Source organism: Prunus persica, chromosome G1, assembly GCF_000346465.2.
Source record: "Prunus persica cultivar Lovell chromosome G1, Prunus_persica_NCBIv2, whole genome shotgun sequence".
In the NCBI taxonomy this organism is placed as follows: Eukaryota; Viridiplantae; Streptophyta; class Magnoliopsida; order Rosales; family Rosaceae; genus Prunus; species Prunus persica.
Genome location: NC_034009.1, coordinates 8746557 through 8769721, shown reverse-complemented (window position 1 = coordinate 8769721; position 23165 = coordinate 8746557). Strand labels below are relative to the sequence as shown.

Here is a 23165-nt window from a genome sequence, read left to right as displayed (position 1 = left end):
GGTGATGGAACGTTTAGAAGTGTATTGTGGATGGAAAGAACAAAGATCTATAGTGTAAACCCTAGAATTAGTAAAGTTGATTTTCAACGTGAGTCATCACATCGCAATCATAAATCATGCTTCTGACAGGCGGTGAATTTCTTTTTCCTGTTGACTAGTTGACTTACTGTCCTGGATATTGTGAAAACCATGAAACCTTTTGGCTCATGGCCCGGTCCATAGCCTTCCAAGCCGCCTTGGCCCAAATGAGAAATATTATGCTACTTTTTTTAAATTATTTTTTATTTAATAAAAAGTTTTAGGAAGAAGGGGATTTGAAGCTTCATACATTTTGTAACATTAGAACATGCTAAAGATCAAATAGCATTTATCATATTTAATAATACCATGTGACGATGTGACAGTTACATTAAAAAAATTTCACTTTTAGATATTTACTTTTTAATCTATTTCATTACCAAATCTAAGAATTTGCGGTTATAAATGGATTAATTCGTCATACTTATGGGACCCTTAAACAGGACGTAATCTACACTCCAAATTTTGTATCTTTCCCTTCCACTATTATAATTGCCCATCATTGACGATCAGGTGTTCAAAAAGAAGAAAGCTTTTTCCAATCGGAATATCCTGTCCACATGTCCCAGTATTAGAAAATTAACCATCAACATTTAGAAAAATTAACAAAAGTGGTTGGCGTTGATTATCCGACTTTTCTATAGAAAAGCCAAGTTATGATTATAAATCATATTATTCGAATTGAATTCATTGAACCGAAACCGAAGTCCATAAGTAGTAAGCATTATTATTCCACGAATTTATTCGCAATAAGTATAATATTATGTACTCAAAAACAATCTCAAAATTTGTGTGAAGGCTCAATTATTGCCTTCGTCGGTTCTTTATTTATACAATTTCCCATCTTTATTTGGACGTTTGTCTTTTCCATTATCATTGCGACAAACTATGGCAAGGGACAGCTCAATGACTAAGACCACCGTAAGAGTCACCCAGATGGCTAACTTTCAACACGTTGTCAATTGAAATTAATAAGCAAGAAAGAAATAAAAATAGAGCATTGGATGGAAGTACAGTGGAGTTGAGGGACCTTTGTGAGCTACATACTTTCCCAACTATTCTAGTTCTAGACCAACAACTTCCCTGACTTGTTCCTTCAAGTACAGTGGAGGTGAAGGCAATTGTCAAGTCTTCTTCATGGCGGATTTAGCACTCTAAATGATTTTGTCTAGCACAAAACTCAAAACCAAATTCTTTAGGTATAGGCCGTAGAAACTTCAAGGCAAAAGACAAATTAAACCCACCCAAATATCATCAAAAGTAGTTATACATTCTGTGTATTTTGAGCATTGACTGATTTGATAGTTGGCCAACAAGTAATTCTCCAACAGAAGGAATTCTTGGCGTGGGATGATTTGTTCCTGTGCTTGTCTAGTCAAGTTGGGGATCCAACCATGACAATTGACAGCAAGACGGATATAGTAGTCAACTTATTCCTCAACTTGCTCATGAAAATTTCCATGACCTAAAGATACATTTCATTACATACAAGAGTAGTCTTAAGTCTTGAATAATAACATCAGTTTGGAAACTTATGCACATCAATGGCCAGCATATGTTAAATGCTAACATCCAAGTATTGACATCATCATCATCATCAACTTTGCAACTTATGCAAAGCTATATCTTTCTGCATGTATGTATTAAATTTATCTAAAAGACATTGGCATGACATTCTCAAGCTCAATTTTTCATAAACGAACGAATCTAGTTATCCTTAACAAGTTAGATGTACCACAGAATGAATTATAAAGGGCAGCAAAAGCTGTCACCTCTTTCTTTCTGACATAGTTCTTATACGTTGCAAAACACGAACAAACTCATAAAACAAGGAGAAGTCAAAACCTGGGAGACTGTCACTCTGTGGAGAAATCTTAGAGATTGAGTCACTGCATGGGTGCTGACAGATAATCAAATCAAAACCACCAAATTTCTTCATCAGACTTTCAAGTTTGGTGCTTGTCAGCTTATGAACATCTTCAATTTGCTCCAGTTGCCCAGTTTGTCCAGTATTCTCCCACCACCTTCTTAGAATCTTCCTTTTTGTTGCATTGGTCTCCACAGATACAACACCTTTCAAACTAATGCCAAGCCTATGTAAAGCAACTTCTGCTCCACCGATTCCACTGAAAATTGAGAACACTGTTAATCCTCCTGGGTACATAGATTTCAACGCAGAGAGATGATAACCCAATGTGTCTGTCTGAAAGCAAAATTTGAGTGAAAGAAGTCTTTCTGTTAAACTACTCTCAGCAACTTGAGTGTGATTCAATGGGTAGCCTAGGATACGTTCTAAATATTCAGGTTCTGTGGGGCTCAGCTTGTATCGTCCAACCCACACAAGATTTAATGAACGACATTGATGAAGGACGTCTCTCTGCTGCTCAGATGAGAGCAATCCACGAGAATCAGAAAGTATCCTTCCAAGCCTATCACAAAGCTGAGATATGCCACTAGTTTCAGAACAGATGCAAGTCAATTGCTTCCTTGTATCCCACGAAGGCCACCATTTCTTTGTATGTGGTATTGCATCCTCAATGGTCATTGGTGGCTCTGGAAGGATGTGAAACCTGTTCTCAGTTGGGAGGTTGTGTACATAGCCTTCCCTTCTATTCAAGGCTGAGAAGAATTGAGTATTCACGTATTCAGGTTCCAGCCCATACAAGAACTGAGAAATTTTTGCCCAGGAATCATATGCTAAATTCACAATATTTCCATAAAAGAAATATGGAGGTTTAGCCATCATTCGATTCACACTCTTGCAAGGATTGCTTTTGAAAGGTTTTGACATTTCAAGATTGCCAATTATAGGGTCAACTTTTTCTTCCATCCATGTTTGGTCAAGGAAAGAGCTTGAATTATCAACATACTCTTGTCTTGGCCTTTTCCCTTTACGTTTTTCTTCGAAAGCAACATGTCTAAACGCCCTAAACTGAGGAACTGCGGTTGGAACAACATTTGAATCATCATCATTATACTCTTGCTTAGGCCTCTTTCCTAAAGAATTGTTTGTTGCATTGCAATCCCTTGATTGAGAAACTGTATGCGGATGAAATTCTTCGTTTTCAACTTTAACTGAATCATATGATCCTGTAGCAAAAAACCTAGAACCCACTCCAGTGCGTGAATGGTTTGAATGGGCCGAGTACTGCGCTAGATATATTGTTCCAAACATTAGTAAACCAATCTAAATGATGAATGAGAAGACTATACAGTTTAGAAAGCAAAGAAGTAATGAACATAGCCCTCAGAGATGACAACATATATTTCAACAACTAACTTGTAATAATAATGAACAGACCCATAAAACAAGCAAGATAATACATCAATTCTTCCACAAGCACATCCAAAAATTCGTAAGGTCCTGTTAGGTCGTTGATTTCATAAATAAAATATATAATTAGTTGCAAGATAAAAAACATTAGGTTAAGGTTGCCAACACAATTTGGTACGAAGACAAGCATATAACTTTCCATTAGAATGAACTATTTGCAGTTGCAGCCACTTTGATACCGAAAAACACATTTAAAAATTTGTTGGGCCTATGGGAATCTAAACAAATACACAAAGTACGTCAGCACTTGAAAAGTCAATAACTGATTATAAGAATGCATTCTGACCTTATTTTCTTTATAACAGTCATCAGAAATTTGATATGCAACGATTGAGTCTGCAAGATCTCCAATTGGAGCTCTTGAACCTGAAACAACAAATGATTGTTAAATAAGAGTTGGCAATAAGCGAAAAAAAAAAAATGTATCACCCATATAACTACAAGATGAAATTAAGCAAATCACGTTACAAGTGACTCAGCCACTTCCATTGAAAATCCAGTAGACTGCATGTAACAATTGACAGTTCAACACAATTTGTTTTGTGTTGAATGAAATATGGTTGTAATGCCAACAATAATGATTATATTAGCACATGATAAGTATTATTTGTACAGTTACGACCCTCTTAAAAAAATTCTTACATCCAAAATAAATTTCAACAGTTTACGTTCTTTACTTTTCAGGTATAGTGGAGCAAATGATATGAAAGACTCACCAAACTTTTCGATTGCCCAAGAAACTTGGTTCTCAGAGAAACCCATTTCAAGCAAACGAAGTGTCTTCTCCATGGTCCCATATAATTTTTCATCATTAGCATCCTGGGAATCAAAAGGTTAAAGTATTGTACAATATAATAGCAAATAAAATAAGTATATAACAAACACTTGGTGAAAAATCTACAAGACAACATGGCAACCATGTGATTGCATGCTCCAAAGACATTTTTGCACACTTGATGATTCAAAGAGAACATGTAGTGAGAAAAAAAAAAAAATCCTGCCTTAGATCTGCATCTGCTGTCATTGTGACAAGTAACTAAACCTCCTTTCTTACCATGAAGAGTTGTGCATGATTGCTTAAGTTGGGGATAACGCGAGATCAAAGGTGAAAGGTAAATCTTCTTTCTTTTCAGTTATCTCTTTTTTAAAATTGAACTCTGACTAAAAACCCTTTTTAGATGCACAGGAAAAACTCCAGGAAACCCAATGGAGCACATGGCAACGAATGTAGTGAAATAACAGCATATTTTAAGAGACTATAGACAAATTTAACACAATTGAAATTATGCATTTCCATTTATTAATGGCGTGGAAAAAAAAAAACATAACCCACCCGGAACAGTAAGTTATCTCACATGTTATTACCATGGTTTTCATCTGATCTAGTGTCCAATGGAATTAGAGAGCAAAGTACAGCATTCCATAAACTTTATGCTTCCAAGCTTATGCATTAGTTTTTTTCTTTTTCCAAAAGAACAAAACCATGTATTCAACACGTTTTGCCCAAATATAATGTAATTGTGTTACCAACATCCAAAAATGTCTTTTTTAGAAGAAAATCTTTTTATTAAAGAATGATAAATACAAAAAAAAGTGCACAAGGAGCCCACCAAAAAACAGGATACAACTGATTACCAACATCCAAAAATGTCATCACATAGATAACAATTTAATGCAAGGATTATTTTTATACCTCGTCTTTTTCTTCATCACCATGAGTTGTACTATCACCTATATCATTTTCAAGTTTCACAGCTACCTGAGCGGCAATGATAAAATCCACCAAATCATTAATTGGAGCATCTTCACCTGTGCATCAAAATGAGATTAACCAACCTATATTGTCGAACGTAAAAAGCCAAGGTGGAAATTCATGATCTTAGCGCGGGGGGGGGGGGGGGGGGGGGGGTTGGTGGGAGTTCTTGTAGAAAATAAATTATATTCAAATTAATGCTATGTAAGCAAGTTCCAACAATGTAACTTTGTAGAGCTCTTCCCCTGGTTCAAACATCACTGAAACTGTTAGCACTAATAGCCCAAAACTTAATAGTGTAGATAATTCAGAATATGCTTCATTCTGTAGCGAGATCCTTAATCCAATTCCGTAATAGTGATTTCATATACGCCTGGTTGAGGAGCCTAAAAACAAACATGTTTGGACTTATCTATGTAACATAACTAATGATAAGTATGTCTGAATTTCACATTAGTCATAAGCGCAGAACTGTCAACCAGTGAGTGAGCTTCTGTTGTATATCTCATGTTTCTTTTCAATATAAAAAAGCCAGTATAACTCAAAAAATTTCGCACAATAAAATTTCCATAAATTTCAACCTACCGAGCTTATCAATTGCAAACTCAACTTCATTTGGAGAAAAATTCATCATCAGTAAGGATGCCCTTTTTCCCTCATCAAGTCCATCAGCTAAATCAGGCTCCTGCCAAAAATAAAAGATTGAGCCTAACCATGTGCAAACTGAGACAAACAAGATCACATGAAAAATAAAATATCATAATAAACAGCTGCCCTTTTATCATCGTCACAAGAAGAGAGGAGAATGATCTGCTTTATGAGAAAAGTTCCAAATACGATTTAGCTAATCTTCAAGCTTGCGTAGCATTGGAAGTCACCAACATTGTTACTCAATGACTTGTGAAGAATAATCACAAAAGAGCTGACTAGCCCCAGGACCTCTGGGATACATAAAGGAAACATCAGAAAACAAGATTACAGAAGTTTTCGCAGTTTACCTCTTTTGGTTGAATAATATTAGAAACCTTCGGAGGACTGCTTTCATCCTTGTCATCAAATAAGCTATCCAGAGAATCTGATGACCCAGAATCTGATTTTGGAGAACCCTATTCAATCCAAAACAGGTAGACTATAAGAATTCAAAATTCCTAGGGAAATCCCCGACAAACACTTAATTTCAAAACTGAAAAACCAAAGAAAATTCGACTTTGCCTCCGGCATGCAAACTATCAAGAGACAGAGAGATGGTTGCATCCAGGCTAGGATGCTAATTTCAGTATTTCCAATTGAACTAACAAATGATTCTGGAGAATCTAAGTATAAGACATTTTAAGAAACATTAACAAACAATACATTACTTACTGAATGCGACAAAAGTGCCTCCAATAACAATTCTACATCGCCTTCACCTAAATTTGAAGATAGAAACACAATCATCAAAATTCCCAGGGTAAAAAAATTACCAGATCATGTGATTAAGGATATAAATGCAGATAATGATAATAACATATTTGAGTGCATCAAATGGGGGCCTGTTGAACCACCGTGGGTGTATGAATGTGCACATGTGCATGTGAACAGCCTAGTTTCAGCGTGGTTTGCTTTCTTATCATCTTCTAAACTTACAAAGCCCTGTTAATCCCACAACCCTCACCCACTTTCATGACGATTAAAATAGAAGAGAGTTCTTTAATTGGCATGACCTACCCTTTTGTTCAATAACTTTGTCTACAAGTGATGGTAAAAATCCCATTCCAATCAAATCCGATCGTGTATTACTCCCAGATGAACTCGCGGCATTGTTCTGGAATTGTAAGGAAAGAAGAAAAAAAAAATTTAAGAAAGTTGCCAGAATGGATTATTAACTATGTATATTGCAATTATTACATCATATGAAAACTCGCAGTAACATTCATGAAATGGTGGGCATACCCCGAAATGCCCTGAGAATGCAGCATCAGAAGGCAACTCGAAATCCAAGATCTCTTCTTTAGGCACAATTGCTTTTTCACATTCCTGTTCCGAGGAACTTTTTCTGTTTGAGTAATTTGTCATATTGACCTATAGAATAGAATAGAGAGCGCATAAATATATATATGACATTCAACCATCTCCAAATATAACGTAGAAGCTTTATACATAAGGATACCTTTTTGAAATGAATCAGTTGAAGCAAAGATGGAAAATATAAGATTACAATCGACCACAAACTGCAAAAGCTAGGCCGCCAGTCACCGTCCACAAGAAAAAACCATCAAATTTAGCCCTTCAATGAAATTTGAACCAGCAAATAACTTCTCGGTTCATAACAACAGCATTCAGCAATATCTGGGTGATTAAATAGTTCTTCATCAAGGTCCGCATTATACCATTAAGCTACAAAAACTCAGGTATCTAACTGGTCACCCATGCTTTGCACTTTATCATCACACCAACTTTGTAACTGTAATGAACCCTTGGTGAAAGGTAACCGAAAGAATTAAGGCGTGCATTATATTTCTTACCTCAAGTGCTGCATTTGCATATACCAATGCTCAATTTGCAAAAGTCGACGAAACTGCGTATGAATTAAACTGAAATTGACATACCAAATCACCAAATTAGTCATGCAAATCCAAATAGTTAATGTCCCCATTAATTTATAAGAAAAAGTAGTGAGAGGAGATAAATTTCCTTACTTTCCTTCGTTTTCTCAGCAACCAAACAGACAGAAGAAGAAAATAAAACAGAACGAGTAACGAACAGCGAAGACAAAAGCTAAGCAGACGTTGCAATTTTCAACTGTAGGAATTGCTCAATGACAGAAGGCAGTGCGAGTGCACACGCCGACGTACCTGATCAGAGATTTCAACGGCGGAGGAGCGAAGTCCACGCTGCCCCAGAAGCGGCGCGTCGACTGCACTCACTCCCGCGGTGAAGGGTCGTTGGGACGCGAATTGAGCGCTGAGAATCACGTACATACAGTACAACAACTGATTCCCCTGACTGTTTGACCACAGTCAATAGGTTACGGCGTCACTGACTGGCGTTAAACTCTATAAAGAGTAACGTGAAGCTGGAGAAATGGGTTCGGATTAGGTTAGGTCAAAGATCCGGTTTTGGTTAGTCAGGTGTTGAGGGAAGGAGAAGGAAGCACGACGGGCACGTGTCGTGATCCGGATGTCACCACATTATTCATCCCAGTCACCTGATTTTTCTAGAGAACTGTTATTAGCACTCGTTTAATGATTAATGCACCCCACATTGTGAAGGCACTAAAATTCATATTGTGCAAGTTTGGAAGTGTTTCAAAGTAATAAATGGAGTGCCCATAACAATAGTCTATTTCTTTTAACAGGGCATTAGAGTTGCAATAATTAAATTAATGGACATTAGAGTTGCCAATACTTATAAAATCAAATGTGATAGTGTGACATTGGTTAGAGAAGAAAAAAGAATTGGAATAACAAGTTGGGAAGTCTAGCATTGTATACTGCTGTAAACTGGCTTGATATAGTTCGAATTCGCCTGGTATTCAGCTTCCTTTTAGATCGTTCAAGCTCGATTCGCAAAATATTAAGCTCTTTACAAAAATGAGCAACCAGCCGTAGAAAAGAAAGACACAAATGCAACAAATTTTCACAATTCAAACACAATAAACATGTGTTAGATTGTGAACCAATCCTTGTCACTTTTTTATTACGATGGATAGGAACACAGCATCAGCAAATCCCTGATACAATTTCAACTCCACATTCTATAAGGAAAAGAACCAAATACCCAGTAAACAAGGGAGAAAAGGTACCACAGCACTCTGAAGACTTAGGGCTCGTTTGGTACATCGTATTAGACTCTGGATAGGAGTAAATAGTCTATGTCAGGTGTTTGGTGTCAACTTGTATTATTTAATTACCCGACTATTTTATACGGGTTGAGCTTTTAGTACTCTCCTTACCTGACTAACTTATACAACCCACACACCCCGGTTTAGATAATACACGCTTAATTATACGGCTAGAAAAAAAGAACACGCGTTCTACGAAAAAAATCAGACGCTCTTTTCATCTTCTTCTCCCTAGGGTTGTTCTCTGCTATCTTCTTCACATGTTATTTTCTTCACTCTTCTCCAGGTATCCATCTTTCACTCTCTCTCTTTTTCATACTCTCCAATATGCTTTATATATTTCAAATTTTTATTGGAAATTAGGTTATAAATTTTTCTTTTTTGGCATTTTTTTTAATCGAATGTTTTCTTTGTATGTGATATAGTGATTCGACATTGTGGGAATATTTAGATTGTTGGTATTAAACAGAGTATTGCCAGTTTTCGTCCAAAAACAAACAAATGTGCTAGTGTTGGTAGTTTAGTTGAATACATACATACTTGACGACTAGGAGAGGAAAATTACAAAATTAAAATTGTATGAACCTGAATTCTAGGAACCATTTTTTTTTTCTTTGTCAATTGCTATTAGAAAAGCAAAGATGGACTTGTCTATTAATGACCAAATTAAGGCACTACGGCTAATTTTGGAGAAAGCAAGTGATGAAAAAACATTCCTGACATTAGATGGTGCTATGAGAAAAGCATTTGTTCTTCTCTTACTTGGGGTGACGGAGTTATGATTCACTCTTTGATGTAGTTTGGTTTATGAACAACTTTCTCTTTTGCTCTTATAACCTTAATATGTGATCACTTTGAATTATACATTATTTGGTACTGCTTTTATTAACGTATGCGAGTATGCTGGAATTTTTATGAGATACTACAATTATGAAAATGGGTTATATGAAAAAAAATCTTAGCAAAAACAATTGAAAAACAAATCTTGTCATATGAATCTTACCCAAAAAAAATTTGTGTCATTTGAATCTCAATTTCCATTAAAATTATCAAAGATTTATTTATTTATTATTATTTATAAATAGTCTGATCTGATGTTATCCGAAACATCACCAAACACAGTATAACTTAGTCAGATTATTTATCCGAAACAGCACCAAACGCCTTATAATATTATCGATAAATAGTCAGTACTCTCCGGAACAAATTAATACTATCCGATGGAAATTAATCAGTACAATCCGACGTACCAAACAAGCCCTTACAGATATGTTAGTTGCTAATAACAGAAATTTCTTTGTATCTTTCATTCTTGAATATCAAACTGTATTTCCAATTGACTTGAGCAACAAACCCCTCCAAAAAAAAAAAGCCCAGGATATAACTAAGGTACGGACCTGAAACAACTGGAGCAAAAGAACTAAATAATGGGGGTGAAAAACAAAAGAGACAATATCAGATCGGAGTGAGTATTCCATTTTTATCAAAGCCTATAACCATGACTGAGTATCATAAACCCAGTATTCGATGGACCCGCCAAAGACACAAAATAGCACCAACAAAAGAAAACTGAGATTTACTTCTGAATCATTTCTGTTGATCCCCCTTTTTGATAAGAGAACCATCCTCTAGTTGTAATGCTCTAGGATCAAGAGGGATAGTTCCAACTGTTAAATTACCCAAGGATTCAGCAAATCCATTAACTCTAACAGGCATTGAGCCTACGGTAACAACATCAAAGCTTTTGGCGTTAGTAGCAGCAGCAGCTGAAGATTTTGAGTCCACCTGCTTTCGATTAATAGTGAGTGAACCAATTTTTAAGGTAGATACAGCATCATCTTTTGCTTCAGGTGCCTTTTTCTCAGCATTTCCATTTGTAATACTTGTGTTTGTAACACCAAAGTTAGAGGAAACCTGCGCAGAAGAAGGGACAAGAGTCTTTTTCGAGTTGTTTGCATCATCACCCACAGAGTTTAGCTTGCGGGGGGGACCCAAACCCGTTACTAGAAATGGACTTTCAAAACTTCTTACAAGTAACCTGCTTCTCTCTTCCTGCATGAATTTCTGACGCTCTTCATAGTACATAAAGTCATCAAGTAAAGATGTCTTCAATGTGTGATTCTTGAATATTTTCAACATCTCCAAGCCTTTCTTATACATGATCTGCACAGTAAAAATACATAATTAACAACCAACCTAAGAAATCCCCTATTTATATGGTGCAGAGGAACCCACATATTCACCACATGCTGGACACTTATTGCAATTATAAGCTATGTGCCTGCACACAACCATTTAACCATTCTGCCTTGCCTGGCAGTCTGGGTTCCTGTTCTCCAAGTCACGTTTCTCCGTAACCATGGTGCATGGCATGACTTCTAACTCTATGCTAGTTGGCAACTCAAGGCAATACAGGAAAATAAATCTAAATATACCTCTTGTGTATCCCTGCTATTAGTCACCGGCTTGTTTTCATTGTTCTCTAATACGATGTGCCTGAAACTGGTGTTTGGCACATCTTTAATGATGTGCCACTTAACAGGGAAGCTCCCACTCCATTTATCTTGCTGCCAAAAGTCCATATCCTTGTTGAAGTCAACCGGGCCACCCATCTCTGCGACGCCACAGAATTGACCACTTGCATTAACCTGTGCATAGACAATTCAATATTAGCATAACCCAATGAATCACCAAGGCCCTGCTACAGATGGTTTACTGATGAGGTAATTGAAAAGGCTGTTAAATCATATATGTTGTCGAAAAAATAATAACCAACAGGTATAGAACTCACAGAAAAGAAAAGGAATATAGGACAGCCTCTAGGTTTTCCAGCAGCTATTCTTAGGGCATCTTCATAAGCACTATTGAGTTTCTTGTTGCCATGGGGTGTGGATGACCAAACATTGTATTTGATGCTCTTGTGAACATCATCCTCACTGTATGATTTTATTACAAAAAATTTTGCATCCACATAGTCAACAGGCAGTTCATCCTTGTTATACTGATCAGTACGAATAATGATGTTCCCTTGAGCATTACAATCTCCTGCCTTAGTCGTGTAGGCTTTAACAGCTATTTGATTTTTTAACCTATTGATTCTAGGACCACAATTCTGCTCACCCAAAGCCTCTAGGCCACCATGTACATCATTCAAGGCCCTGCCAACATTAAACTTTGGCCGAAGCTTACCCACGGCACCCCGTCCTTGAGCAATAGATCCGAAGTTTGACAAGCCATTACCAACAGGGATTTCGACCTTCAATTGATTATGATTAGGCAAAACTTTCCCATTTGGAAGGTTATCCACAGGCGAAATTGAGCCGGATGCACTTCTAACCTGCGAACACACAAGTCAACATCAGAACTATGAACACAACAGTCTGTTTAAAAGGTCCTCTGAAAAACCAACTATCATGGCCTTAAGATCAGAGATGATCCTATTAGAAACTTTTTAAGTACAAGAGGCTTCCTACATTAAAACACATAAACCTTGACAGAGAGTAATACCTGATGAACATGTGATGAGGCTGGGGTTGAAAAACGACCAGACACAACACTGCCATGTGTAACAGCATGCTTGCTCGGTCCATTACCTCTTGAACCTTCTGATACCTTTGTCAAGGGACTCATCTGATTTGCAGAGGACTTGGGGGTGTTAGGGAAGCCTCCAGAAGCTGAATTTAAGTTATATTTGACCCCTCTTCCATCAGGTCTATTAATTGATGTTCCATTATCAAACAATGAGTCAGGTGAACTATTGGGAACGACATCAGGTTGAACAACATGAGGGATATAAGCAGGTGAAGAGACAGAGTTTTGATAAGGGGGGATGGTGCAATACTGTTGGCCATCAACGCCTATCATAGCACCAGGTATGTAAGGATTGTATGGGTTGTATGGAGACTGTGCATATCCATAGCTAGGTGTATAATATACAAAAGGCAAACTTTCATTTTGTGCACCCTGAAAAATAGAGATGAATTTTGAGAATTAACACAGATAATGCCACTTAAGAAACCAAAAAAAAAAAAAAAGTGTGCGACAGAGAGAGATCACTTACCGTGTACTGGATATCCGGACCATCTACGCCAAAAATCCTTCGGTGGTCCTCCCATTCACCGGGTGATTCAAATCCTGACCATATTAATTCAACATAATGTACAAATGAGACACATGAGACAAATGAGCCATCATATTAATCTATCACAACAGAAGGGCACTATATTTACCTGTACAGTAATACCCATAGTTGGTGGCAGCCGGATAATACAAGCCCTGATCAACAACATACTCAGGGGCTCCTTCATTGTACATAGCTTCAACTTGTTCAAAGGGAGTTGTAAAATGCAGGTTTTGTTCCATGCCTTGAATCTAAAAGTGAAGATACAAACGCTCAATAACCCAGAAAGAGCTTACAAATTTCACTTATCATTCAAGAAAAGATTACTGATAAAGCAAAATCTTCAAGCGACTACCAAGAACTTACCATATAAACCTCATCATTCGCATGTTCGGGAACATTATACATTTCCATTCCAGTACCGCCACCCCTATACAATACAATGATACAGAATGTCAGCATTCAAAAGAGTCGAGTTGAAAGAAATGGACTAGGAGAAAATGCCCGAGTGTTGTATTCAGTGTGATAAACAAAATGAGATCTAAGATGAAGGCAGCAAAGTAAAATCCAGAAACATTCTCAAACAAGTAAACTTTATCTACTACACAATAATAAAGGGTTCAGTTTTCGGTAGAGAAAATTTGGTGCTATTATTAAGAGTGCCGGGAACGACCCAAACACTCTTTAGATCAATTAAAGAGGACCCAAAAAATAGAATGGAAAAAATGGCGTCTTCATAACAATCAATGAGATAACAAAAGCAGCAAAATACACACTTCTTAACCAAATTCATATTATTTCTTCTTTTTTCCTTGTAGAGTAACCGAAGTTTGAATTTGAGCTGCTCAAAAATTAGATTGAAATTGACATATCCCTAGCAATACCATAGATCTGATTGAAACCCAGCGAGTCAAATACCAAAAACAAACACAAAACCTAGCCATGAATCAAAATTCGACCTCCAAATCCGAAAAGTTAAATAGAATTAATAATATTAAGGAACAAAAATTCCTATTTCAACTCCCAGGCTACCTTCTAATACTCAGAAATTCGCACAAAGAAGCTAGAAACACACCAAAAGAGATAAGAGAGGACCGAAACTACAAGGAGACTTTACTCGAGCTTGAAAAAGCTTGCAGTGCCTGAATTCTATAATAGGGCATAAACCAAAAAAGAAGAGAAAAGCTTGTTGAGTGAGAGTTATTACCAAGAAATAAGCTGAATCAATCCATGGTTGACCTAGAAAGTTCTAAGAGGGAGGAATCGGAAAATTTGCAGAGAGTAGGAGGGGTTTTCTGCAACATTATTTTTTTGTTTTATATAAATATTTATAGGCGAAGCAGACGCGCTTGAGAAACCCTAACCATAAGGGAGAAGAAAAGACAGAGAGAGAGAGAGAAAGACAAAGGCTTGGAAAAGAAAGCGGTTTTGGTGTGTGAATGTGTGTTTATAGAAAAAGCAAAGAGACGCGAAAGGTGATTCCCATGATACGATGCGTTTTGCGTGGAAATTTTGCAATTCCGTGGGTTTTGTTAATTGCCGAGATTACCCCTGAGCGGCATGGGAAAACTCGAAACCGCCACGGGAAAAATGCGTAGCGGGAAAGTGGAGAATTTGTCTGTTCCGTTGAAAAATCGAAACGACGTCGCTTAAGGAGAGAAGTGATATCGTTTCTGTGAGTGGTATTACGGTCCAATCAGATTTACTTAAGCTCATGCCCGTCACGCAGTTAATGTGCCGACACAGCCATGGGAAGCTGAGTGGCGAGCAATTTAATTTAATTTTTTATAGGTTTAAAAAAATATTTATCCTTTTATAGGAGCAGGGTATCTATTTGTTTTTCTTTATCCACAGGGGATAATATTGACTATTTTATTTTTATTTTTATTTTATTTTATTTTATTTTCGCTAAGACGACTTTTTGAAGTTACTTCCAAACTAATTAATTTTCCCTCCTTGTCTAAATTGAAAAGAATTTATCCAATCCCCCATTTTCTATTTCCCTATCATTCCATTCCATGATTTAATTCAAGTTAACGAAATAAATTCAATCTCACACATCAATTGGAAGGGAAAAAAAGTTCATATAGAAAACACTAGATTTTTTTTTAAACATAAGAAGAGAAATTTGATTTGAAATAATCAACTTAAAAATTGTTGGCAAATGAAATTAAAATAGAAAATGATGTCAGTGGATTATGAATATGAAACTGGCCAGAAGCTTCCCTCGGTAGGTATATGGGTTTATGATGCATGAAGATATAAAGACAGTGATATAATTTACGTGTTATGTGTTTAGCAAGATTTATTTATCTAAATGTGCAATTAATATAAATTTATGGAACAAGACTTGAATGAAAAATTAAATTAATGTAACAACTGTATGATGCAGATACGGACTTAGCCAAGTTGGTTAGAACGAATGTACTTTTCATTATGCATCGAGTTCGAATCCCCTCATGTAGTTTAAATTAGATTAAAGTAGAATATCTTTGTATTAAAAAAAAAAAACAAAAAACAATTGTATGCTTGTGGGGGAAAAATAACAATAGTATGCGTAACATTTAGACTTGCAGACCAAGTGATGGCAAATAAAAGTGAGGCTATTTTTGCTTTTGTGACTTTAATGATATTCTTGGAAACGCTTGGGAATTTGGAAATCTTAATTCCGTTTCCATTTATATGCTTACTTGCAAGCTGTGCACGGGGATATCTTTTGCATAAAAATATTCTTATGTTTCTGCGGCGGATAAGCCAAATGCTCGTTGATCAAACCTTCTTTTCAGGCTAATACCCTCTAATGCACAATTAAACTATCAAAATATTCTTGTCTTTTTGGGCCATTGACAAGAACTTATTGACTTGTTGTAACCATAAAGTTATAACTATAAAATTGGGTCCTTTATTCTATTGGAATCTCACTTATATGCTCAAAATGATGACAAGTTTAGTCTAATCAGGCTGAAATATTAAAAGGAGAAGAGCTTTATTCCTTGTTTAGTTTTCGGGGGAACGGAAATTGAACTTGATACGTCTTCTTACATTGTGGAAGGAAAATACCACTAGATCAAAAAAGCAAACTGATTCTACATCTTCTAAAATGGTGAAAAAGTTAGAATTGTGTAGCTTTATGGTTCAACCTCATTCACAGTTAGTAGTGTAACCACATCACATTACATCCACCTACAAAGTCCTGAAGATGAAGAAGGGGAAACAAGAAAAATAAACGACATCCGATCGGTGTAATAGAGAGAGAGAGAGAGAGAGAGAGAGAGAGAGAGAGAGAGAGTAGTAAACATCGAAGTGTTTCTTTGAATAAATAAGGAGAATTCGTGACAAATTGTAATAAAAAAATAAGCAGCTAGGGAAGTAAGTATGCAGGGAAGGCTCTTCCCCAGTTTCTCACAGATGACACCAATAATCCGAGTTTATGTCCTCGCAGTACTCAAATTGAACCGTTGCATGACCAAAATAATAATAGGCATTTTTTTCTAACGCTACCCAAACATTCAAATGTCCAGAACTACCCTCCAAATTGTCCTAAAAGACGACCCACCCCCGGAAGCAGTAGAGCAGTAGAACAGTAGACCAGGTGAGCATGTCTCTGATTGATCCCATCATAGTCACCCAATTCAACCAAAGCATGCAGCCCCCCAACCCCAACTTACTGCAAATAATCTCACACTAGGAAGCCAGCTTCACAGACTGGGATAACCAAAACCCACATCAATCTAATCCACCAGACAAGGACTTGCAAAAGAAATATGTGCCACAACTTTTTCAAGGTTTAAGTCACTGAGTGTCGGCAAGGGTCTCCTCCAGCTGCTGTTTATGCATTAGCTCAGTCTCCTCAGCCACTGGCAGCTCCCCAACAGGCTTCGTGTATGGGGATGCATTGACTTCTGTGCCTGGGGACATAGGAGACATCCCTGATTTAGGTGGAGCCACAGATTCAGGAACAGGATCTTTGACATCAAATTTCGAAACACGTGGAGGCCTCTCATATCTCTCATAACTGGGGCTTCGACTACGGTTACGACTACGACTCCGGCTACGGCTGTGGCTGTGGCTGCGACTACGGCCACGTGACCAGCTCCGACTACGACTACGACTCCTGGTCCAGCTTCGGCTTCTACGACTCCTGCTGCGGCTTCGGCTTCTGCTTCTGCTTCGGCTAATATCCCATGTTCGAACTCTTTCAGGGCTACGGCTATAGCTTCTGCCTCTGCTCCTATCAGGAAACTCGATTCTATTATCAAATCGTCCCCGTCCACGTCCCCCTCGCCCACGCCCATCCATACTGTTGTACCTATCTTGTGGGCCACGGTCATTTCTACCCCAACCAACATTACCACCACCAGGACCACCAAATCCCCGTCCCCTGTTTCCACGCCCAGAAAAGAAATCGCTTCCCCCACCGCGGCCACCAACTGCACCATCTCTAGGGCCACTGCGGCCTCCAAAGTTGCCATCCCTCATGTCACCACCACGACCACCAAAACCCCCATCCCTCATGCCACCACGACCACCAAAACCTCCATCCCTCATGCCACCACGGCCGCCAGAATCCCAACGGCCTCCACCTCCATTCCCAGGCCCACCAGAATCAAAACGGCTCATCGCACTCCTATCCCTTCCAAAACCAGGCCCACCACGCAGAGCAATATCTCGCACCTCCGGGGGCACTTGCTGGTTAGCTCCCTCCAGAACTTTTATCAAATCAGCTGCATATTTCCAATCTTGCTCAGAGAAAAAGGTGTACGACAACCCAGTTGCCCCAGCCCTCCCAGTTCTTCCAATCCGGTGAACATAATCTTCAACCCCAGAAGGGAAATCATAGTTAACCACCACCCTGTAACGTGAGAAACTCAAACGGATAAGTACACTGAAACAATTCTGAGATCCCGGATGATACTAAGTTCTAAGCTCAATCTTGATCTTTGTCCAAATGAGTCTTTTTCATTAATAAATTGAACATGTTAAATAGGAAAAAAGTAAAAACACCTAACCTTATATCTTTGATGTCAAGCCCACGGGCAGCAACATCAGTGGCAACCAATATTGGAGACTTTCCACTTCGGAACTGATTTAAAACCCAGTCTCTCTCACCTTGAGACTTGTCCCCATGAATTGCAGCAGCCCCAAAGTTGCGTCCAATACTACGTGCAAGCTGATCGCACAACCTCTTTGTGGAACAAAAAACAATAACCTTAGAACCCCGTTCCTGGGATCTAAGGATCTGCTCCAGGCGCCTCTGCTTCTCCATTTGTGGGACAACTTCAACATACTGCAGATTCACAAGTTAATGGTATAAATAAATTCTATCCTATGTGTGCTTTTCAAAAGAAGTGTGTCAAATGCACATAAAAAGGAGATCAACCATCAAACAGATCAAATGAAAATATTTATCCTCTGTGAAATCTAATGCTTCCCAGCCAGAATTGACGTGTGGCAAATTCTTAAACATTTGAATAAAGTGTGACAGACTACTTTGCATAATGTGAGTACTCAGATCAACACTGAAACTATTAATGTACCTGGTGTGACAATTTCCGTTAGTATGTACTATGGTCATCATTAGTATACATTAACAGACCAAATTAACTAATTATTCATCTTTACTTCTATAAATCATAATTATTCAACAACTTCATCCCTTCTCCAATGTTTCACTACGGGACTCTTAGAGATAAGAATAATCACACCCACATTTAAACAGTCCTAGCCTATCATCCATGACCTATGCATGTACTAGTAAATTCTTGACAAGGGTATAACTAGTTTGCTGCTACTTGGCATATGTTCCAAATATTGACCATATCAGATGAAGTGAGGACTGTGACACATGCTTTAAATTTTCACCTTTTATCATTATTCTGAAAGATGTACAATATAAAAAAATAAAAAAAAATAAAAAATATGATTCCCAAAAGTTTCAATTCATAAAAAATAACTAACTTCAGTTCATGGTATTGGAAATTCTCCTCAATTACATATACTTCCATCGTCCTTAGTGCACTTGTGAAGACAATAAGAAAAAAAATATTATAATTAAAAAATTACCTGTGTAATTGACTTGTTGGCTGCAAGCTCATCAACACTGCCAATATTCACCTGGACAGGATTAACAAGAAGATCACCTGCTATTTTTCTTACTTCTTTGGGCCATGTTGCAGTGTACATAAGAGTTTGTCTGCGTGGGGGTATTTCGTTCACGATTTTACGGATTTGAGGTTCAAAACCCATGTCAAGCATTCGATCTGCCTCATCAAGTACAAGTAGAGAAACTTGCCCAAAATCAATTTTCTTCATTTCCAGTATGTCATTCAGTCGACCGGGTGTTGCGACAACTATATCTGCTCCACGATCTAATTCTTTCAGCTGAGGGCCTTTTGGAGCTCCACCATACAAGCACTGAATCATGACATTCAATCATAGTGAATAAAAAATTTAAACCAAAATGGACTACAAAAATGAAATCATCGTTTAATAAAGTCAACCACTGAGCACCCACCGTGCAGGATACCCTTGAAGCTCGCCCAAATTTCAAAACCTCATCTTGTATTTGTGTTGCAAGCTCCCGTGTTGGGGCCAAAACCAAGACTGTTGGGCCATTCTGAGAATTATTACGGGATTGTCTAAGAAGAATGAAGGCAGGCATCAAATAGCCCAAAGTTTTTCCAGAACCAGTTTTTGCAATTGCCACTATATCCCTACTTTGAAGAGCAATTGGCCATGTTTGTGCCTGGATTGGTGTGGGAGATGCGAACCCAGCAGCATAAATCTGAAACAAGAACATAGATCTAAGTAATCAGCAAAAAGTTAAGAATGTTTAATGCAGAGGATAGACTACAACCAAACATCATAATATGTTTATTAATAGAATAGTAAGATGACAAAAAGGCCCACGGGTATATGGTTGCTTACAGAAGCAACTTGAGACAACAAAAGAGGGCATAAAGACATAAGAGGTGGAGCCATTAAGCAAGAAATCCCAGTCACATAAGGTGTGATTTGGATGAAGGGCCAACCACCCTTCTAGAAGATGCACAAGAAAGGCTCCAACAGTTCATTTTGCAGCCTCCAAAAATCAGAATAGTTGTTGCAAGTGTAAGTGTGCCAATAGCAGTGCAGCGTACGACATATGCTCCTCCTCCGGAGCAGATATCGCACCTGCGACAAGTGAGAACTCATGAGTTCAAAAGTAGAAAACAAACAATAATACAAAAATGGAATGGCATGGATCTCATAATGGTTATTTTATATTAAGAGAAAAAACAATTAGGCACAATTAAATTACCTCTCTCAATATCTCAGGAGGAAAACCAGTGTCTTCAAATGTCATGAACGGTGCAGGAACATTGTCACCCTATGCAATTAAAATGCAAACATAAAGCATCAACAATGGAGCACCATTTCTTATCAAAGAACAAAAAGGGCATCAACATTGTTGCCAATACAATTTTGTACACATCTCCTCAAATACATATTACATGCTGCTCAAAATAAATTCAATGGACATTCCCACATTCACAAAAACAACAACCCAGGAAGCAGAAACACACACCGTTGCAGTAACTTCATGTTGCTGACGATAAACTTCAACAGGTGTGAGACTAGTAACACTTGTAGATCCGACATAAGGAGACTTCACCAGAGAATTATTTGGGAATGGTGGACCACCTGTTGCATGACTGTACAAGTTATGCACAGAATGACCTGCCATGGTATTCAATGCACTGGCATGACCAGGTGTAGCATTTTGAAATGGGCCACCACTCATACTCATCTCCTGAAAGAAGTGGCATGACATCATTAGACATCGGTTAAAATTCAAACATTGAAATTAAATATAATCGGCATACATAGAAACAGAAAAGAACATGAACGTTATATTAATTCAAAGATACCTGCTGACTTCTTGCCACCGGAATAGCTGCAAGCTTGGGCTGCTGAGGACCTGTTGGCCCTTCATTATTACTATTAAAGTAATAGTCATTCCCTCCTCTACCGTGGAAATTATTTTCATGACCCATTCTTAATCCAACAGGAGGTGCATTAGACTGCTGACTGTGTATCATTGCTGGGTCCATTTGACTTTGGAACCTAGAGCCATGTTGATGGTGAACCAAATCAGTCCCTGGTTGCTGCAGGTGACCAAAAGACGAAGGATGTTGCATGCTGCCCAAAGGGCCACCAAATTGTTGGGGTTGACCAAGATGTACAGCCCTCTGTGGCATTTGTATGGAATTGGTCCCAGTAGGAAGATTCTGCACCGATGAGGCACCTGCTGGTTGAAACCGGGATGGAGAAAAACCAACTTGATTTCTTTGTTGAAAATCATCGTCCTCCCTCTGGTGGAATGTCGCTTTATATTCTTGTTGATTTGCCAGTGGTTGCCCTTGTGCGCTATGCAGAGTCTGCTGCTGTGAACTTTGCTGTCCTTGGGGAGGAATGCTTTGCTGATAAGGCGTATAATGCAGTTGCTGATGTGCAAATTGGTGCACTTGTGCCTGAGCCATTTGTGAACCTTGACTCTGTGGTGTTTGCTGCCCTTGATGCACTTGTGCCTGGGGCATTTGCTGACTTGGATGCTGCATCATTTGCCCATGCTTTTGCATGGCCTGTCCCAATTGTGAACCCTGTTGTTGTCCAGCTTGAGCCACCTGCTGTTGAGCAAATGATGTCACAAGGGGATTCATCTGTTGTGTCATTAGATGTCCATGCTGTTGAGAAAATTGGCCCACTTGCGTTCCCTGCTGTTGTGGAGCTTGTGTTATCTGCGGGCCATCCTGAGACACCACTCCATTTGGTGGCATTGAATGAGGAACGGGAGTTGCAGCCAGCTTTGGTGTGGTAGTAGCAGGAGGTGGGCCGGGTGGCAAAGGTGGAGGCAAAGAAGCTGGCTTTTCATACTGGGTAATGTTGGTTTCAGGGTTCCAGTAGTATAACAAACCCGTGCTACCATCAATCAAACCCTTCCAAGGATTTGGAAGTGTAGGATCATCTGGCGCGTATCGTGGACCAGCTGGCTCTGCTGTTGCCATGCCTAATACTTATCTACAATCACATCAAACCATTCCATCAGAACATTGACATTGCAAGCTCTAAACCTCATACAATCTATAACTTCACAAATTCCACGAATTAATCAGAAGAAAAAAAAAAAAAACTAAGACAACCAATCACCCAGGGGTTGGGAACAACCTTAGATTATCCCACAGTTCACTCTCTCCAACGAAGAGCAAAATAATTGTTCAGTCTTCTGAAATTACTAAGCTAAGGTAATATAAATTAAGTGGAAGTATGTCTCAGTGACCCAAAATATACCATGTTCAGAGATTTAATTCTTGTTATTACTTTAAGAACAGTTTCTCACTCCACAGAAACCAACAAACAAGCATCATAACCAAAATAAACCCCAGAATAATTTTTCACATAACAAAATATCATCCTAAACGTTCAACGACAGAGCATACTCAAACGAGGTGAAAATTCAAAGACCGATAATTGAAAACGGAGTAAAATAAAGCAGTTAATTGCGAATCAGAAAACCCTAAAAAGTTCACGTACCTCGTCGAAGATGTTGAATAACTTCGAAAAACTTAATTTCTCTGTATATAAATCAATCCGAGAGCGATGTGAAAACGCAATGTAAAACCCTAAACGTTTTGCATCTTGTCCTCTGTGGCTGGGACTAGAAACTAAGAAAGGAAGAGATTCCCCAAAAACAAAAGAAAAATTTTCCGGGAAAAAGCTAATATGAGTTGTGAGGTAAAGGGCATGGAATTTCGTTGTAGGGTTATGGTGGGGAACTATCGCCTGCACCGACAGTCCAGAAACGACGGTAAACCCTCCTCCAATATCTATTCTATATGTCTAATTGCCTGTGGACAGATGTATTTTATTGGGTGGTGACCTATGGCCCTGCTAGAAACGGATGGAGTGGATTCTGTGCGTGGTGTGAGACACTGATATTTGACGGATGTGATTGATTTCTGATACTGATTTGTTTTTGGTCGGAGATTACCAATCCTGATTAGGAAATGATAGTTAT

General features: G+C 38.3%; 3 protein-coding genes across 6 annotated transcripts; all 3 read right to left on the bottom strand.

The window, feature by feature from the left end:
• LOC18791468 (probable inactive DNA (cytosine-5)-methyltransferase DRM3) lies at positions 1748 to 8246 on the bottom strand. Of its 3 annotated transcripts, none has more exons than XM_020554613.1 (12): positions 8000 to 8246; positions 7670 to 7738; positions 7315 to 7384; positions 7098 to 7226; positions 6873 to 6969; positions 6528 to 6574; positions 6164 to 6271; positions 5751 to 5850; positions 5106 to 5221; positions 4129 to 4231; positions 3699 to 3778; positions 1748 to 3226 (listed from the first exon to the last, which is right to left on the bottom strand). In XM_020554613.1, the coding sequence occupies exons 2-12, from the start codon at positions 7687 to 7689 to the stop codon at positions 1847 to 1849; spliced, it is 2250 nt and encodes a 749-aa protein (XP_020410202.1). In that variant the 5' UTR covers positions 7690 to 7738; positions 8000 to 8246; the 3' UTR covers positions 1748 to 1846. The 3 variants fall into 3 exon arrangements, with proteins under 3 accessions (XP_020410202.1, XP_007221658.2, XP_020410203.1); XM_007221596.2 differs by having other exon boundaries at positions 7315 to 7493; positions 8000 to 8245; XM_020554614.1 differs by having other exon boundaries at positions 7315 to 7431; positions 8000 to 8245.
• Positions 10171 to 14537, bottom strand: LOC18793410. 2 transcript variants are annotated; one of them, XM_020570906.1, is made up of 8 exons: positions 14316 to 14537; positions 13475 to 13538; positions 13218 to 13359; positions 13049 to 13122; positions 12496 to 12951; positions 11780 to 12325; positions 11424 to 11636; positions 10171 to 11151 (listed from the first exon to the last, which is right to left on the bottom strand). In XM_020570906.1, the coding sequence occupies exons 2-8, from the start codon at positions 13520 to 13522 to the stop codon at positions 10576 to 10578; spliced, it is 2055 nt and encodes a 684-aa protein (XP_020426495.1). In that variant the 5' UTR covers positions 13523 to 13538; positions 14316 to 14537; the 3' UTR covers positions 10171 to 10575. The 2 variants fall into 2 exon arrangements, with proteins under 2 accessions (XP_020426495.1, XP_020426497.1); XM_020570908.1 differs by lacking the exon at positions 14316 to 14537 and adding an exon at positions 14141 to 14301.
• Positions 16395 to 22934, bottom strand: LOC18793091 (DEAD-box ATP-dependent RNA helicase 46). Its single transcript, XM_007227006.2, has 8 exons — positions 22682 to 22934; positions 21019 to 22168; positions 20676 to 20900; positions 20409 to 20477; positions 19623 to 19892; positions 19172 to 19522; positions 18118 to 18395; positions 16395 to 17960 (listed from the first exon to the last, which is right to left on the bottom strand). Exons 2-8 carry the CDS (start codon positions 22153 to 22155, stop codon positions 16901 to 16903), a joined length of 3390 nt encoding a protein of 1129 aa, XP_007227068.1. The 5' UTR covers positions 22156 to 22168; positions 22682 to 22934; the 3' UTR covers positions 16395 to 16900.

Excerpts from the sequence above, each read along its gene's own strand:
- LOC18793410 (XM_020570906.1), bottom strand. The coding sequence starts at position 13,522 with ATGGAAATGTATAATGTTCCCGAACATGCGAATGATGAGGTTTATATG. Across the intron at positions 13,360-13,474 it reads CGAATGATGAGGTTTATATG|ATTCAAGGCATGGAACAAAA; the intron begins GTAAGTTCTTGG and ends CTTCACTTTTAG. Across the intron at positions 11,152-11,423 it reads ATAGCAGGGATACACAAGAG|ATCATGTATAAGAAAGGCTT; the intron begins GTATATTTAGAT and ends TTTACTGTGCAG.
- LOC18791468 (XM_020554613.1), bottom strand. The coding sequence starts at position 7,689 with ATGCAAATGCAGCACTTGAG. Across the intron at positions 6,575-6,872 it reads CAAAGTTATTGAACAAAAGG|GTGAAGGCGATGTAGAATTG; the intron begins GTAGGTCATGCC and ends CTTCAAATTTAG. Across the intron at positions 5,222-5,750 it reads GTTTGCAATTGATAAGCTCG|GTGAAGATGCTCCAATTAAT; the intron begins GTAGGTTGAAAT and ends TTTGATGCACAG.
- LOC18793091 (XM_007227006.2), bottom strand. The coding sequence starts at position 22,155 with ATGGCAACAGCAGAGCCAGCTGGTCCACGATACGCGCCAGATGATCCT. Across the intron at positions 20,478-20,675 it reads AACATGAAGTTACTGCAACG|GGTGACAATGTTCCTGCACC; the intron begins GTGTGTGTTTCT and ends TTAATTGCATAG. Across the intron at positions 19,893-20,408 it reads CTCCTGAGATATTGAGAGAG|ATTTATGCTGCTGGGTTCGC; the intron begins GTAATTTAATTG and ends TTCTTGTTTCAG.